The sequence below is a fragment of the Podarcis filfolensis genome (genome assembly GCF_964270895.1).
Source record: "Podarcis filfolensis genome assembly, chromosome: 2".
In the NCBI taxonomy this organism is placed as follows: Eukaryota; Metazoa; Chordata; class Lepidosauria; order Squamata; family Lacertidae; genus Podarcis; species Podarcis filfolensis.
The window spans coordinates 8,718,351-8,736,940 of record NC_139605.1 but is presented as its reverse complement, the minus strand read 5'-3'; the positions used below and the strand labels follow the sequence as shown (position 1 = coordinate 8,736,940).

At 47.6% G+C, this 18,590-nt stretch overlaps 2 protein-coding genes across 4 annotated transcripts in view; both read left to right on the top strand.

The window, feature by feature from the left end:
* Nucleotides 1–18,590, top strand: part of LOC310756746 (uncharacterized protein) — a 1,375,527-nt gene that overhangs the window by 312,006 nt on the left and 1,044,931 nt on the right. The window lies entirely within an intron of this gene.
* On the top strand, nucleotides 1,164–18,262 carry LOC310756545 (uncharacterized protein). 3 transcript variants are annotated; one of them, XM_083600802.1, is made up of 8 exons: nucleotides 1,164–2,477; nucleotides 4,908–5,888; nucleotides 6,658–6,772; nucleotides 7,529–7,593; nucleotides 9,742–9,868; nucleotides 10,718–10,816; nucleotides 13,755–13,877; nucleotides 14,716–18,262. In XM_083600802.1, exons 2-8 carry the CDS (start codon nucleotides 5,115–5,117, stop codon nucleotides 15,810–15,812), a joined length of 2,400 nt encoding a protein of 799 aa, XP_083456928.1. In that variant the 5' UTR covers nucleotides 1,164–2,477; nucleotides 4,908–5,114; the 3' UTR covers nucleotides 15,813–18,262. The 3 variants fall into 3 exon arrangements, with proteins under 3 accessions (XP_083456928.1, XP_083456930.1, XP_083456929.1); XM_083600803.1 differs by lacking the exon at nucleotides 1,164–2,477 and adding an exon at nucleotides 2,503–3,273; XM_083600804.1 differs by lacking the exon at nucleotides 13,755–13,877.

The window sequence follows — 18,590 nt, the reverse complement described above, 5'->3', positions numbered from 1 at the left end:
AGCAGAGGTTGGAGGGCCCTCTGTCAGGGATGCTTTCTCTGAGATTCCTGCATTGCAGGGGGTTGGACTAGATGACCCTTGGGTCCCTTCCAGCTCTGTGATTCAGTGATAAACGTGCATTTGTTTACCCTGTTTTCCAGTTTGTCCCTGATTTAAAAGCCATGGTGTTTATTCTGAAAAGTCACTAGTTTCTAGGAAATCATTAATTCTTAGCCTGCACTACATGCTAGGCCTCATCTGCCCCAGAAAGTTCTTCCTGAAGTTTATTTGGAATCCCCTTTTTTGCAGCTTGAAGCCATTGGTTCGAGTCCCGCCATCCAGAGCAGGAGAAAACAAGCATGTTCCCTCTTCCACCTGACAGCCCTTGAGATCGCGTATCTCCTCTCAGTCTCCTCTTTTCCTGGCTAAACACACCCAGCTCCTTCAAACATGCCTCATAAGGCTTGGTTTCCAAACCCTTGATCATCTTGGTTGCCCTCCTCTGTCCTCCGTTTTGGCTTGTCAATATCCTCCTTAATTTTTTTCAAAAAATGTTTTTAGTAAGCAATTTCAACATAACAAATTATCAAATCATATAATCACATACATTATTTCCCCCCTTTCCTCCCTCCCTCCCCCCCAGACTTCCCTCAGCTCCTCTCTCTGATTTCTCTGCACATACTATTCTCTGCATGTTATAAAATTATACATATCCTTGCGTTGTCTATCTATCACGTTATCAACCAATAAATTTGTGTATGTTTATTCAAAACCTGCCAAGGAGTCCAGTTCATTTTGTATATCCTCCTTAAATCATGGTGCTCGCAATTGGACAGTAAAAGCTGTTCAACGGTGGAACGGACTCCGTCGGAAGATGGTGGACTCTCCTTTCTTGGAATTTTTTTTTAAAGATTTTTATTAATACGAGAAGAAAAAACAAAAAAACCAACAACACAAATACCAAATTACACACAAGAATAACCATAGACACATAATTTTCTTAGCAAACAATAAAACATCTATTGGTCTTAACACTAAAGACCCAACCTCCCGTCTATTCCATATTTCAAATTTATATTACTTATTGCCAAAACACACTTTTATCATAATTAAACTTATTCTTAATAAATCTAATTTCTTATATCTACCTTGCAACTATTACTGAAGTTCCCCGAATGCTTTCTTGGAAGTTTTTAAGCAGCGGTTGGAGGGCCACCTGTCGTGAATGATTCAGTAGAGATTCCTGCATTGCAAGGCAAGGGTTGGACTACAGGACCACTGAGCTCCCTTCCAAGTCTGCAACTCTGATTCTTTGAAAACAGCATAATGCCAGTTTAAACAGTCATGGCTCCCCCTTACTAAATCTCTGTGGGAACCATAGCCCTGAGAGGGTAAGAACAAATAATAATAGAATTGTAGAATTGGAAGGGACCCCCGAGGGTCATCTAGACCTACCCCCTCCCAGCAATGCAGGAATCATTTTGCCCAACCTGGGTCTCGAACCCACAACCCCGAGATTAAAAGATTCTCCTGCCCTGGAGAGCTGTCGCCAGTCAGAGCAGACATCCTGAGCTAGATGGACCAACAGTCCGACTTGGCCTAAGGTAGATTCATAGCTGTCAACTTTTCCCTTTTCTTGCGAGGAATCCTATTCGGAATAAGGGAATTTCTCTTTAAAAAAAGGAAACGTTGACAGCTATGGGTAGATTCCTAATGTCCCTGGTGTGGTTTTGAACCATGATGTGAAATCGATTCCTTCTCCCTCCAGCGGCAGTTCCCTGCTTGCCTTCTACTCTGACTTTGTTGTTGTTTAGTCGTGTCCGACTCTTCGTGACCCCCTGGACCAGAGCACGCCAGGCACTCCTGTCTTCCACTGCCTCCCACTGTTTGGTCAGACTCATGTTTGTGGCTTCGAGAACACTGTCCCACCATCTCGTCCTCTGTCGTCCCCTTCTCCTTGTGCCCTCCATCTTTCCCAACATCAGGGTCTTTTCCAGGGAGTCTTCTCTTCTCATGAGGTGGCCAAAGTATTGGAGCCTCAGCCTCAGGATCTGTCCTTCCAGTGAGCACTCAGGGCTGATTTCCTTCAGAATGGAGAGGTTTGATCTTCTTGCAGTCCATGGGACTCTCAAGAGTCTCCTCCAGCACCATAATTCAAAAGCATCAATTCTTCATCGATCAGCCTTCTTTATGGTCCAGCTCTCACTTCCATACATCACTACTGGGAAAACCATAGCTTTAACTATACGCACCTTTGCGTATATACTCTGCCTTTGGAAAGGGTTAAGAAAAAGGAGAAGATGGAGCCCAGCTTCCTAGAAAGGCTCCCGAGAAGGAGGGATGCCAAAAGGACCTTCCTGTGTTGTTATTGCTATTCTTCTTATTCTGCCTCCTTCTCTCCCTCCCTTCTGGGGATGCAGAGGCCTCCTTTGCTCAGAGACACACACAGGGATCTTTGGAAAGGGGCAGAGGTGCTGCTTGCAGGGCGTGCTGGAGGGGTGAGTTGAAAGAAAGCGGGGGAAAGGCTGGTGGCTGTTTTCGGACAAAGGGAATATTTCATCTGCAAGGGATGGAGGAGTAAAAAGAGGGAGAAAAGGCATCTGAACAAGGGCCTGTAAGGAGCAGGGATGATGCTCTCTCACCCCGGTCCTTGCATGAGGTTGCAAGGATGTAGTCATTATTATTATTGTTTGCATCTATTGCTCACGTGTGGGGAGCTGAGTCTGAAATAAACAGAATAAGAGGAAGAAACTCCACTGGGGTGCAAAGATTTATGATTACGGTTTGCTTTTGTTGTTTTTGTCAAAAAAGCAGGCAAACCACGACCACGAAGACAGGGGAGATTCTCTTGTTTATTTCTTGTTGTCTCAGGCTGCTGGGGGAAAAAGCACAGGAGCTTGACACAGGGAGGAAATGTGGCAACTCAGTTTTGTTCCCACAACACAGGTGGCAACTGTGCAGAGTGTGAATGTCAGGAGAAAATGTTTATTTTCCGTGCCTCTGGCTTCTGTAATGAACACAGGAGCATGGTAGATGCAGAAAGGTGGCGACTAATGTTGATTCTGCAGTTCAGGAGGGAAAATTGGGAGAAGGGGTGTCAGGAAACAAATGTCCCCCTTGTTTATTTTCAGTGTCTCTGGCTGCTGTAATAGGTACAGGAGTGAGACGGGGTGGAAAGGTGGCAGCAATAATATTCACACATATTAGAAGGCAAAATTTAGGGGAGGGTGTCAGGAAAAAATGTCCCTTTGCTTAATTTCTGTGTCTCTCAGGCTGCACAGGAACGTGACAGAGGTAAGAGAGCCGGTGTGGTGTAGTGGTTGAGAGCGGTGGACTCGTAATCTGGGGAACCGGGTTCATGTCTCTGCTCCTCCACATTCAGCTGCTGGGTGACCTTGTGCCAGTCACACTTCTCTGAAGTCTCTCAGCCCCACTCACCTCACAGAGTGTTTGTTGTGGGGGAGGAAGGGAAAGGAGATTGTTAGCCGCTTTGAGACTCCTTAAAGGGAGTGAAAGGTGGGATATCAAATCCAAACTCTTCTTCTTCTTCTTCTTCTAAGGAAGGTGGCGACCTAATGGTTTTTCTACAATTCTGGCAGGAGTTTTTTTGTGGGGGTGTTGTCAGGGATAGTTGTAAGGGTCTGAGTTGCTGAATTATAAAATTAGAAGGAACCTCAAGTGTTGTCTTGTCCAACCCCCTGCAATGCAGGATTATAATTTTTTGCACAACATGGGGCTCAAACCCACCAACCCTGAGATTAAGGGTCTCGTGCTCTACCGACTGAGCTATCCCACGTTTTGGATCCTTTCAGCAGGAGCAAAATAAGAGTCTTCTCTAATGTGTACACAATGGAATAAGCCACACGTGCTTATTTAGCCATCTGCCTCTTCTAACTAAAGCAACCAGGAGGAGGTGGGTTCTAATTTTAACATCAAATGCAGCTTGTAGGGAATTCTGCACAACTTTGCTTTCAGGGATTCTCTGAAATGAAAGAAATGGGGGGGGGGTGCCTCCTGATGGAAGGTAAGTCTGTCTAAAGAGGAGTAAAGGTAAAGGGACCCCTGACCGTTAAGTCCAGTTGTGGCCGACTCTGGGGTTGCGGCGCTCATCTCGCGTTATTGGCCGAGGGAGCCGGTGTACAGCTTCCGGGTCATGTGGCCAGCATGACTAAGCCACTTCTGGCGAGCCAGAGCAGAGCACGGAAACGCCGTTTACCTTCCCACCGGAGTGGTACCTATTTATCTACTTGCACTTGGACTTGCTTTTGAACTGCTAGGTTGGCAGGAGCTGGGACCAAGCAACGGGAGCTCACCCCGTCGCGGGGATTCGAACCGCCGACCTTCTGATCAGCAAGTCCTAGGCTCTGTGGTTTAACCCATTATGTCCCAAATCCTTTGTCCATTACCAACTTGACCTGTTAATCTTTTGTATGCCACTCTAAAAGCAAGCTATACATTTTAGATAATAATTTAACATTATTTTCTCACAAATCTTTTTGAAATCTTGATATTTCACAACTGAAACCTTTATTTTTAACTATCTTAAATCATTTAGTTGGTTGCTTTCGAACTTCTAGGTTGGCAGGAGCAGGGACCAAGCAAAGGGAGCTCACCCCGTCAGCAAGTCCTAGGCTCTGTGGTTTAACCCACAGCGCCACCCACGTCTCTCTAAAGAGGGGTAGTCAGATGAAAAAGAGGGCAGGGGTCCTGTGCCCTTAATAGTTGTAAAGAAGAAAGAGCAATGGAGGCTGGTCCTTGAGGCCCTAGGGCAAATGGGGCACTGCCCCACCAACCTCTGACTGACTCAACCTGCCTGCCCTCCTAGTTACATCCAGCCCAGGGAGGTGGCATTTTCCAACATGGTGGACAAGACAGGTCTGATCCAGCAGAACTCTTCATCCGATATGCTTATGTCTTCTTTTCTTTAGGGAGAAGCCTGTCCCCTGGCTTGAGAATGAATCCACCTTCTGGGTGACCTGTCTCTATCCTCTAAAGATCCCTAAAGATCTAGCCCTGCAGCCTTTCCTAAAGATTTTGCGTTTTACAGGGCCGAAGCAGCCTCCCTCTAGTTAAGAAGCACGGAGCAAATCTGTAGATCCAGGTCCGTTGAGGCGAAAGAGAAAGAGGCCTCTTCGATGTCTGGAGGATCAGGGATGGCAACTGTAGGCTTCCAATTTCAGCCTTTATTTGCTCACGAGTTGCCTGCAGGAATTAAATTGGAAGGGGCAGAAGCACCAGACTATTCAATTGGAGAAGAACAAGGAGACAAAGGCCGCCATTTTGTGCAAGCTGGGACGGCCCAATGCTTTTCCAAAGGTCCACCACTGCTACAGATTAAACAGGAACCCGAGGAAGGTTTGGCCCAACACAGAGAAATCCAGTGGCATGACTTTTTGAGGGGCCTGCAGCTGCCTCAAGCAGGATGGCATAATCTGCAGCTTCGATGGGGCGATAAGGTCTCCATCGGAGAGGAAGCCCAAAGTGACCTGTGTCCTAGAGCGGAGAGGTTGACCCAAATCTCGCCAGATCTCAACGCGGAAGCCCCAAAGAGCCTGCATGCCAGAGGGAGGGAAAATGCCAAGGTGGAAAGGGGAACTGTCCCGGGTGACATTAGCGCCGAAATCCAGCGTAAACGCTTCAGACATTTCTGCTACCGGGAGATGGAGGGACCCCGAGAGATTTGCAGGCGGCTCCGGGAGCTGTGCTGTCAGTGGCTGATGCCGGAGAAGCACACCAAGGAGCAGATGGTTGAGATGCTGGTCCTGGAGCAGTTCTTGGCTGTCCTGCCTCAGGAAATGCAGGGCTGGGTCAAGGCAGGGGGCGCAGAGAGCTGTGCCGAAGCGGTGGCCCTGGCAGAGGACTTCCTGCTGAGCCAGGAAGAGGATGAGCCTCAGGGATGGGAACGGAAGGTGAGGCCACCAAATATCCGAAGGGGCACTTATCATTTTTTTAAAAAATTCTTTTCTTTTTTGGAGAGCAGTACAGTGGTACCTCAGGTTAAGAACTTAATTCGTCCTGGAGGTCTGTTCTTAACCTGAAACTGTTCTTAACCTGAAGCACCACTTTAGCTAATGGGGCCTCCTGCTGCTGCCGCGCCGCTGAAGCACGATTTCTGTTCTCATCCTGAAGCAAAGTTCTTAACTTGAGGTACTATTTCTGGGTTAGCAGAGTCTGTAACCTGAAGCATATGTAACCCGCAGTACCACTGTATACATCAAGGCCATCAAACTGCCAAATTAAACAATTCAAGCAAAACATCAAAACCCATTAAATGGGATCCTGTTCACTCAATACTCATGACATTTTCTGGCTGCCCGTTTATTATCAACGGCAACAGAACCCACCCCACTCCCCTAAAACAAGCTTTGCCAGCCCCGTGCCTTCTGGGTGTTGCTGGACTCCCAACTCCCATCAGCCTTTGCAGCTAGCATGGTCAATGGTCTGGGATGGTGGGAGTTGTAGTTCAGCAACATCTGGAGGTGCTTGCAGATTTCCCCACTCCTGGCTAGAATAGCACTGTTTCCTTTTGGTGCTCCTTCTAACTTCCGTCACTCTGCCCTGAACAAGGGGGTCCTTGCCCACAGGCATCTAGTAAGAACAGGATGCTGGACTAGAGGGGCCAACTGGTCTGATCCAAAACACTCTTCTGATGCTGTTATGTCCTCTCTGTTGCTCCAGGTACCTGAGGAGGAAAAAAGGGAGACTGCTCTGGGTCTCCTCTCACCTTTGGGTATTCAGCCAGGACCTTTATGCAAGGAGGAGGAGGAGGAGAATGAAGATGCCAGTCTGCTTGGTAAGGAGTTATGGGATGGATGAGACTTTACAAAAGCAGCTTGTTTACAAAGGTTTTGTTTCCTTCAGTCATGAATTCAAGGGGGCATAGGCCTAGGTATATGTGTATAACATTAAACATAAACAACCTACATTTAAAGCTGATTCATACCGTCACGGCTTCCCCCAAAGGATCCCGGGAAGACCCCTATTCTGTTCCCAGAGCCACAATTCCCAGAGCGGTTTTACAATAATAAAAAGGTAATGGGACCCCTGACCATTAGGTCCAGTTGTGACCGACTCGGGTTGTGGCGCTCATCTCGCTTTACTGGCCGAGGGAGCCGGCGTACAGCTTCCGGGTCATGTGGCCAGCATGACTAAGCCGCTTCTGGCGAACCAGAGCAGCACATGGAAACGCCGTTTACCTTCCCACCGGAGCAGTCCCTATTTATCTACTTGCACTTTGACGTGCTTTTGAACTGCTAGGTTGGCAGGAGCAGGGACTGAGCAAAGGAAGCTCACCCCGTCGCAGGGATTCGAACCGCCGACCTTCTGATCGGCAAGTCCTAGGCTCTGTGGTTTTACCCACAGCGCCACCCGCATCCCTTTTAAATATTGTAGCTGATAACTTTAGAACAATAGTACAGTATTGTAGAGTAGAATAATATAATTGCAGAATTAGAAGAGTGGGGACCTGAGAAATGTTTTGAATAAATGAAATGAACGTAATGGTGGCCTGTCTCCCATTTTGCTTCTCCCATCCCTTCCCGCCTTGTAGCCAGTGGGACGCAGCCTCTGATTTCCTGTGGCTCATCTCTTCATCCTGCTCCGGAGCCAACTCAGGTGAGGCCTCAACATGGGAGTTGCGGAGGTTGGGGAGGGAAGGCAAGGAAGAGGGAATAGAGATGTAGTTGAGGTGGTTTGCCATGTGGTTGAGAATTTGCCGGATGTTGGATGCGCACGCTTTTTTCTGGTTCGTACCTTGGAAGTAAAACGGAATCCATTCCAGAAGTCCGTTCGACTTCCAAAACGTTTGGAAACCAAAGTGCAGCTTCTGATTGGCTACAGGAAGCTCCTGCAGCTAATCGGAAGCCCTGTTGGATGTCCAGGTTCCAAAGAACGTTTGCAAACCGGAACACTCACTTCCGGTTTTGTAGTGTTCGGGAGCCAAAACGTCCGAGTTCCAAGGCATTCGGGATCCAAGGTACGACTCTATAGTCATACCTCGGGTTGAAGTAGCTTCAGGTTAAGCATTTTTGGGTTGCGCTCTGCGGCGACCCGGAAGTAATGGAGCATGTTACATCCGGGTTTAGCCACTCGTGCATGCGCAGACGCTCAAAATGATGTCATGCGCATGAGCGGAAGCAGTGAGTTGTGACCCGTGCACGCGCAGACGTGGATTGTGTTTGCTTCAGGATGTGAATGGGGCTCCGGAACGGATCCCCTTCGCATCCAGAGGTACCCCTGTATTGCATTTATTTATCACTTTGCAGTAAAACAAATCTCAAAGCGTCTTACTAACCCCGATACCATGCTCTGCCTCCTGTCAGGGACTGGGCAGAGGAGGAATGGTGGAGACTGCCTCCCTATCCTGACATGGTGTCATTAGAAAGCATCCCAGAACCTCCATCTCCCAGAACCCAGTGAGCCGTAGAAGTAGGAGAGCAAAGAGCTCAAAGGCAGAGCACACTTAGTGGAACCTGTAGAGGAGATGATGAGAATGACGAACAAGGAAGTGGGAGAGACCGGGGGGGTGGGGGGGTGGAGATTCACTCAGGACAATGCCATTATCCAAGAGACTGGGTTCTATAGCCTCTCTCTGTTATATTGAAGTAAAAAAGGGTCAGTAAGAAACTTTTCCTTGTCTTTATACTTTCCTGGGCAACTGACTGCCAGGAGCTTGGGAGGAGCCGTGCCAAGGGTCTTGGACTGGCGGGCGGGACAACCCACCTGTCAACCACCCGACATCACAATGACATCAGATGGGTTACCCCACCCACCTGTCAAAGTTGGCCAATGGAGCGGGATGGAGATTAATAAGGGTCTGTCCCATTGGGTCAAAACAGGTTCCCCACCTCTCTTGTAAGCTAACAAGGAGAATTCTTGCATCCTTCCTGGGAAAATCAGTGTGGTGTAGTGGTTAGAGCAGGGGTAGGCAAACTAAGGCCTGGGGGCCAGATCTGGCCCAATCGCCTTCTAAATCCAGCCCTCGGATGGTCCACGAATCAGCGTGTTTTTACATGAGTAGAATGTGCGCTTTTATTTAAAATGCATCTCTGGGTTATTTGTGGGGCCTGCCTGGTATTTTTACATGAGTAGAATGTGTGCTTTTACAGTGGTACCTCTGGTTAAGAACTTAATTCGTTCTGGAGGCCCGTTCTTAACCTGAAACTGTTCTTAACCTGAGGTACCACTTTAGTTAATGGGGCCTCCCAGTGCCATCGCCGCGTGATTTGTGTTCTCATCCTGAAGCAAAGTTCTTAACCCGAGGTACTATTTCTGGGTTAGTGGAGTCTGTAACCTGAAGCGTCTGTAACCCGGGGTACCACTGTATTTAAAATGCATCTCTGGGTTATTTGTGGGGCATAGGAATTCATTTATTTTTTTCCTTTCAAAATATAGCCTGGCCTCCCACAAGGTCTGAGGGACAGTGGCTGAAAATGTTTGCTGACCCCTGGGTTAGAGTGTCGGACTAGAACCTGGGTAATCCCAGCCATGAACCTTACTGGGCGACCTTGGGCCTGTCACTGTCTCTTAGCCTAACCCACCTTACAGGGTTGTTGAGGTGATGACCCCCCTCTATTGCCGGGGGTTGGACTAGATGACCCTTGGGATCCCCTTCCAACTCTATAATTATATGATAACAACAGGAGATGAGCTGGGGGGGAGTGTGAACCAATTACATCCGATTGAGCTCCTGGGGGGATATAAAGGCAATAAATAATAATATAGACAGCAAGCGTTGAGGAAGTAACATTTTCCTCATTTCAGGGACCGTTGGCCTTCGAGGAGGTGGCGGTTTACTTTGCAGAGGAAGAATGGGCCTTGCTGGATCCAGACCAAAGAGTTCTGTACAAGGAGGTCACGTTGGAGAATTATGGGAATATGGCCTCATTGGGTAAGAATCTCTTCTGAAGCAGCCTGTAAGGGAGCAAGGGGGAGGGAAAGAGCAGCTTGTGTCTTCCATGTATGTCAGCCACGACTATTTATCAGGGATAGTATCCTCTTTAAAAATAGAATTGACCCTAGTACAGTCGTACATTGGAAGTCAAACGGAATCCGTTCCGGAAGTCCGTTCGACTTCCAAAACGTTTGGAAACAAAGCGTGGCTTTTGATTGGCTTCAGGAAGCTCCTGCAGCCAATTGGAAGCTGCGGAAGGCCCGTCGGACATTCGGCTTCTAAAAATAGTTCGCAAACCGGAACACTCACTTCCGGGTTTGCGGCGTTTGGGAGCCAAAACGCTCGAGAACTAAGCTGTTTGGAAACCAAGGTACGACTGTATGTCCCTTCCGTTTCTTACAAGTGGAACCTGCGATAAAATGTTGCAGCAGAGTAGACTTCAGTTTGGAATTCTGGCTGGCTGCACCCTTTTTTCTCTCATTTGATTTCCCCTTCTGCTCAGCTTTCCACTCTGTCCTCCAACATATACTGAAAGATAGGAGACCGTTGGAGGGTTTTGGTATATAGTCAGATGAGCAGCATATAAATAATAAAAGTATTATTCCCCTCACAGAGCTACAAGTCCCAGAATTCCCTGGTAGAGAGGGACTGGTTGTTAAGCTACTCTGGGAATTGCAGCTCTGCAGTGGCATGTTTTTAAGTGTTCCTTCATCTTTTTTAAAAACAGGGAGATATTTCCCCGTAGATAGAAAAGTAGCAGGTCAAGGACGCGTTTTTCTAACTTAGATGACTTGAGATGACAGAAATCACTCCTTAACTTCCTGTGTTTTCTTCCCTTCTGTAAAGGACTTTTGATTCCCAAACCAGACCCCGTCCCCTGGCCAGAAGGAAAGGAAGATTTATTCACTCAAGACCCTGAGGAAACAGGAAAAGGAGGTTTTGCAGGTAACTGCTCACCTGTGTGATGGGACCATTCATGCCTAAAAAAAATTATAATCCCCTCTAAGGGCTGGTGAGGTTGCCAAAATTTATTCTCATGTGCACTATGTTGTTTAGTCGTTTAGTCGTGTCCGACTCCTCGTGACCCCATGGACCAGAGCATGCCAGGCACTCCTGTCTTCCACTGCCTCCCGCAGTTTGGTCAAACTCACGCTGGTAGCTTCGAGAACACTGTCCAACCATCTCGTCCTCTGTCGTCCCCTTCTCCTTGTGCCCTCCATCTTTCCCAGCATCAGGGTCTTTTCCAGGGAGTCTTCTCTTCTCATGAGGTGGCCAAATTATTGGAGCCTCAGCTTCAGGATCTGACCTTCCAGTGAGCACTCAGGGCTGATCTCCTTAAGAATGGAGAGGTTTGATCTTCTTGCAGTCCATGGGACTCTCAAGAGTCTCCTCCAGCACCATAATTCGAAAGCATCAATCATGTGCACTATATATAGATCTAAATAATATTTATATTTCAAAAACACACCCAAACAATTTGAGGAGTTATTTTATAATTCCAAAGAGTTCAGAAATTGTTTGGGCTGATTTTGGAAGTGATGTCCTCACTCAGAATTGTATTTGCCATCACCAAAACAACCCAAGCACATCTTTCAGTGCAACAAATGGAGACTGTGGAGTTTGTCTGGGACTCCTGCCCAGGTGATTGGAGTGACTGTACCCTTTTGGTTCTGTGAGTGAGACATAGCTCCAGGACGATAAGCATACAGAGTACCGTAGGTCCATCCCCACTCAAAGTATCCCAAGGAGCAGGACTAGAAAAAGGCCTCTGCCTGCAACACTGGATTGCAGTACAGTTGGCAGTAAGAACTGGATGGCCAAATGGTCTAATCCACATAGGGTATCTCCTCATGTTCCTAGGCCTTTGAGGAATCCCCTGTAGTTCAGTGACAGAGCTAGGGATGAGGGAGAAATTATATTCTCTCGTACTTTCTGAAGCAATACATAAACTGAAACACAGATATCTTTCTAAATTTGCACCTCCCCAAATTTTGCAGTGGAGTTCTCTGACCAAATAAGCTGTACAAAAAATTGCATATACAGTGGTACCTCAGGTTAAGTATTTAATTTGTTCCAGAGGTCCATTCTTAACCTGAAACTGTTCTTAACCTGAAGCACCACTTTAGCTAATGGAGCCTTCTGCTGCTGCTGCACTGCCGGAGCCTGATTTCTGTTCTTATCCTGAAGCAAAGTTCTTAACCTGAAGCACTATTTCTGGGTTAGCGGAGTCTGTAACCTGAAGCGTATGTAACCTGAAGCGTATGTAACCTGAGGTACCACTGTACTAAAGAGTGCAGGAAGATGATCCCCTCAAGATTCATTGTTTTTAAGTTTGACCCTGGGCTGTGTATGCATAATAAGAAATTATTATTATTATTATTATTATTATTATTATTATTATTATTATTATTAATACCCCGCCCATCTGGCTGGGTTTCCCCAGCCACTCTGGGCGGCTTCCAACCAATTATTAAAAGCACAATACAGCATTAAACATTAAAAACTTCCCTAAACAGGGCTGCCTTCTTACTTTTAAAAGACAAGATAGTTGCTTATTTCCTTAACATCTGATGGGAGGGCGTCCCACAGGGCAGACGCCACTGCTAAGAAGGCCCTCTACCTTGTAACCTCACTTCTTGCAGTGAGGGAGCCACCAGAAGGCCCTCGGTGCTGGACCTTTTAAAGCGTATTAGAAGCACATTATTTCCTTTTAAGAATTGTGGGTGGTACTGCAGTTGACCCCTCACATTTTGTGGGAAATAATGTGCTTTGAAGGTCTTGCCAAAGGCAAGGGGGTTCTTTTCCCCCCCAGGGGTTTGGAAATAAATGTGTGATATACGTGGTGAAGAAGTCTTAAGATTTATCAAACAGCAGCAAAATCATTCGCAAGAGCAACAACGTACCAAGCAAGCCGATGGCGACACCTCCCTTCAGCTGCAAAGAGACAGAGAGACCTCAAGCTGGCCAATGGGTTGCACAAAATCTGATGGCAGCCTTCCGGCCTACGCCAAAGCTCAGCTCTCTAGGTCAAATGCTAGGGCTTACATCCATGAGGTGCAATTGCTAAATTACCTGCACTGGGCACCAGGGATCTCATGATGTGGGCTGGCAGGCAAACAGGATATTGGGATCCTCCCAGTGTACTGCAGTACAGGGAACAATCCCATGAATTAGGAATTGAGGCTTGGAAAGCAGATAGTTCAACACAATTCAGCATTAACCACTGTCAGGCTTAGGAGAGCAGTGAAGGCCTGCTTCTATGAAAGGCCACACACAATGGTGGACATCATCATCACCACTTGCCCAGCCACCCTGGACGGCTCCCAACAGAATATTAAAAAGACGATAAAACATCAGACATAAAAAACTTCCCTAAACAGGGTTGCCTTCAGAAACAGTTGTGCCAGGCCACTTACACCTCCCCGGGTTACAACAGTGTTTCCCAAATGTGGATTTCCTGCCTGTTGTTTTTGGACTACAATTCCCATCACCCCTGACCATGGAACCTGCTAGCTAGGGATGATGGGAGTTGTAGTCCAAAACAACAGGACATCCACATTTGGGAAACCCTGGGGACTCAGCTGGATTGGTAAAGAAAAAAGCCTTTTATATGTGTTGTATATGCAGTATAACACCGTGACACCAGATGACGTTGTTGAGTCCCGTCTTTCCCAACCCAATTTCCCTGTATGAGTTTACAACGTGTTTAACTGAAACGCTTCTTTGATGTCTCTAGATCCAGCCAGGGTTACAATATACTTTCCGGTGTTTCCACTACTGTATGGGTTGTGTGCAGTCTAGAACCCTCTCTGTTTTCTGAAGTTTCTTCCCTTTTCTGAAAGAGGGACTCCTATTTCCCTCCTGGTCTTTCCCTGTGTCACAGCTGCAAATGAGATCAAAGAAGAACCTCCTCCGGTAGAAGGGATCCCACATCTGGAAGACGCGCCCCAAGTTTTCCCAGGGGGATCTCAGGATGACATTTTCCTGGCAGCCGAGTACTGTGAAAGTAAGTATTCAAAAGGAAGGAGCGCCACAGCTCAGGGGGTGTTTGTTGGGTTAGGGACTCCTCTGGGTTGTTTTTCTCCCAGTACATTTCCGAGCACAATTCAAAGTGTTGGTGCTGACCTTTAAAGCCCTAAACGGCCTTGGCCCAGTATACCTGAAGGAGCGTTTCCACCCCCATCGTTCTGCCGGGACACTGAGATCCAGCGCCGAGGGCCTTCTGGCAGTTCCCTCGCTGCGAGAAGCAAGGTTACAGGGAACCAGACAAAGAGCCTTTTCTGTGGCACCCGCCCTGTGGAACGCCCTCCCTTCAGATGTGAAGGAAATAAGCAGCTATCTTATCTTTAAAAGACATCTGAAGGCAGCCTTGTTTAGGGAAGTTTTTAATATTTAATGCTGTATTGTTTTTAACACTCGATTGGGAGCCGCCCAGCATGGCTGGGGAAACCCAGCCAGGTGGGTGGAGTATAAATAAATTATTATTATTATTATTATTATTATTATTATTATTATTACTACTACTTCTAAAGTTTTTCTCTCTGTGTGTCTACACCTCACTAAACCTTGCAGTTCCCCTGAGCCTAATATATTGCGTGTAAATGGTGCTGTTTTGTCTTAAAAAGCAGCAACACTCACAACCCAAACCTCAGAGTTTGAGAAGAAATATTCCAGTCAGACACAATGGTCTTCATCCTATCACCTCAAAACTCTTGCCATCTTTGTTTTGAAGCATTAGGATGGAGTCCATTGTTCTGCCTCCATGGTACCTTCTGTTTTCCTCCTCCCCTGTCAGATGGAGTGATATCACCGCCTCTGTCTTCTTGTCTCTCTAATCTCTTCAGGCGACGGCACTGCCAGTGAGAGCGAGATGGGCAGGACGCATCAAGATGGCCCTAGGTCAGCCAGTTCTGACGGGAGGTTCCTGGGGGTTTCCCTCAGGGACGTTTCTGTGAAGTCCGAAGCCTTCGATCAGGGCTACAAGTCCGACAGGCAGCAGTGGCAGCGGGCCGTGAAGATGTGGGGCATCTCCATCCAGGAGGTTGAAACCGCCGTGGCTGATAACGCCGGCACGATCCGTGCAAGAGAGGAGTGCCACATGTGCCGCAAATGCGGACAGGCGTTCGAGCACCAATCGGGGCTCATCGTGCACCAGATGATCCACACGGCCGAGAGGCCCTATGAGTGCCTCGAGTGCGGGAAGAGCTTCTGCCAGAGGGAGAACCTTCTTGCACACCAGAGAATCCACTTGGGGGAGAGGCCTTACGAGTGCCCGCAGTGCGGGAAGAGCTTCAGCACGCGGTCGCATCTTATCACTCACCAGAGAATCCACACGGGCGAGAAGCCGTACGAGTGTCTGCACTGTGCGAAGAGCTTCAGCAACAAGTCCTCGCTCGTCACCCACCAGAGAATCCACACGGGCGAGAAGCCTTACGAGTGTCCGCAGTGCGGGAAGAGCTTCTGCCAGAGCGGGCAGCTAATCAGACACCAGAGAATCCACACGGGAGAGAAGCCCTACGCTTGCCTACAGTGTGGGAAATGCTTCTGCCAGAGAGGACAGCTGATCAGACACCAGAGGATGCACACAGGCGAGAAGCCTTATGAGTGCCTTCAGTGCGGGAAAAACTTCAGCAGGAAGTCATACCTTGACATTCACCTGCGGATGCACACAGGAGAGAAGCCTTACGGGTGCCCCGAGTGCGGGAAAAGCTTCTGCCAGAGTGCCCAGTTGATCCGGCACCAGCGGATCCACACGGGGGAGAAGCCATTCGCGTGTTCTGAGTGTGGGAAAAGCTTCTTCCAGAAGGAGAAGCTGGTAAGACACCAGAGAACCCATGCGGAATCAAAACCGCATGAATGCTCAAAGTGCCAAAAAACCTTCCCCCAGAAAGATAAGCTCATGCATCATCAGAAAACCCACGCAGGGCTTGACACCTTATGAATGTTTCCTCTTTTTTAAAAAAACAAAACCCTGCTCCCAAAGTGTAATAAGTTTTGGGCAAAATGCATCACGTTTCAGAATCATTTGAGACCGATGTTGGAGAAGGTTTCTGCTGTAATTTGGGGCTTACCAAATATAAGGATAAATACAGAAGAGAGAAACAGAGTCTTGCTGGATCAAACCAGGCCTGCTGTCTACTCCTGAAATTGAGGCACTGAGGTAATGACAGTCGCCTCTTGGTTGGGAGAACATTCTTACACATCGGAGAATCCACACAGAAAATCACCCTTTCTGAAGCAGCTTGGAACTAGGGGCAGCTTTTCCTCAGTGGTGCCGTGGAGTACGTAACTTTGGCCTCCGGACGTCATAGACATCCCTCCTCCATTTCTTAGATGGGAACGTGAATTTACTTCAAAACACAGTGAACCATCCCTGCTGAGTTCGGGGGCCCTCTGGCCCTTCGAGCCGTATGGCGCCTTGGATTCCTCCCCATGGGACACAACTCCTTTTCACATTAAAACGAAAAGCAGCTGAAAATAAGTGTAAAATGTCACTTAGGACGTAGACATTTGCAGGTTGGATGTGTAAAGTATAGACGTATTTCTCCTGTTGTCATCCCCCTCCTTCACATCAGGTATCTCTCCCACAATCTCCTCTTCCGTTATCTTTTATTTGCACAAAATCTAGTCCAGCATCCTGTTTTCACAGTGGCCAACCAGATACCTTGGTGTGGGGTTGGGGACACAAGCTTTTGCATTATGGTGAACCAACGCAGGGCAGCCACTCACCCAACAGTTACTGGATTTCAGCCGGAAGCTCTGGGTGCCTGTGCAAAATGGGAGCAAAGCAGTTTGCCCTTTTTCAGGTGCAAGCAGTACTGAAAGCGGGTTGTGTCCGCTCCCCTCTCCCCCAATACATTTGCGGAAGGAAACGAGTCCACGCTGTGGTTAGGCTTAAGTTCAAGAGCCCATGTTGATCGAAGGAAGGTGATTATGTTGGAGGGACGTGATCAATCAGGCAGAGGGTCTCCCCTGCGGATCAAAAGCAAACCAGCCGGCATTTTAAAATGCTGTCAAAACCAGGGCCGCAAAAAGCCACAAAGCAGACAGTTCCAACTGCAATGCATGAAAATATACAATTGTGGTCAGACACTAGCAGCTTGCTTAAAACAGTTATTCCCCATGCTTTCCTTTACACCTAATTCGCAGGTGTTGATGTCCTCTCCCTTCTGCCTTCATCCAAACTTTTCCTTAGACAAGCAGAAACAGAGGAGGGACAAGGCCTTTGTAGCTAAAGGTCCTTTCTCATGAAGGTCCTTTAAGGACATCTGGAGAAGCCCTTAAAGGCATCCAGTAACTGTCTCAGATTAGGCCTGCCTCTTTCAATGTTGGGGGAAGCCTGTCCCAGATTGTTGTATTCGTGTTGTCCTGATTTTTGTCACTATATCATTGTTTTTCCTCATTAGCTGTACCGTGCTTCTGAATTCTGCCTTTGAATCGGCGTTGTTCTTTGGTTCTGGATAAGAACACACAGTCCTTTTTCTCTGGGGGGACGCAGGGGTATGCATACCCCTAAACATTTTGTGAATCTTTGTACTTTTGCCCATTTACTGTATTCATTTCCCCCGATTTGAACTATAGAATCGTGGTTTTCCTGAGTCAAAATGAGAGTACCCCTATACATTTTTTTTAAAGAAAAAAAGCACTGAGAACAGATATTCCAATTCTTACAAAAACTAAAAGCTGTTCCATCAGGTGACATCTGCTTACACCAGGGGTCAGCAACATTTTTTGAGGCGGGGCTGGTCCCACTCCCCAGCAGACCTCTCAGTGGGCCAGAGCGTGCTCGTGCGTACGTTCAAGCTATTTCCGGCGCTCTTCCAGGTCAGAAGAGCGCTGGAAATAGCGTGTGCGTATACGCATGGGCGTTCCTCTGTCCCGAAAGTGCGCCGGAAATAGAGTGTGCAGGCACTCCCATACGTGTGCACACACACTTTTTCTGGTGCACTTCCAGGACGGAGGAACACCCGTGTGCATGTCCACATGCTATTTCCGGCGCTCTTCCAAACCAGAAGTCAGTCCCCGCAGCGAGAAAAAAAATGGTGCCGTGGGGGGAAAAAGCATGGAATAAAGCATGGAATCCCCACGCCAATCCATGGAACGGCCGTGGGCCGGTTCTAGGAAGCTCATGGGCTGGAACCCATGGGCCTTAGGTTGCTGACCTCTGGCTTACGCCATCCTCTCTCTCTCTCTCTCTCTCTCTCTCTCTCACACACACACATGCCTACCCTACTGTGGGAAAGCCTGGGTGAGTGACACTGTAATGAATTGAAGATGTACTCCACTCAGCCCTGTATTTGTTTGTGTGTGATGTTTAGTTTTGGGTTGGTTTGTTCTGACAGGCGGTTGGTCTGATGGCATTTTGTTCCTTAATAAATTATCTCAAATGAGCTTCAAGAAGGTGTCCAGAATTTGATTATGGAAAAGGCACTCATCTTCAAGTGGAATACAGCACAAGAGAATAAAATCAGGAAAAGGAGCCATTAAAAATTATTTAGAACCTCAATAAATAATCCTCAGTTCTTTCACCAGCTGCCCGGACACCAAGCAAAACATCCCTGCTTAACAAGAACATTTTATTGTCACCCAAGGAAGAAACCTTATTTCACATAACAAATCCTGGCCTCCGTTCAGACTGTATTGCTGAGGTTCCTTCTGCACCAAGTTCAGGAGTAAACCCTGCTTTCTCTTCTCTCTGTCTCTCTCCCCCAACAGATAA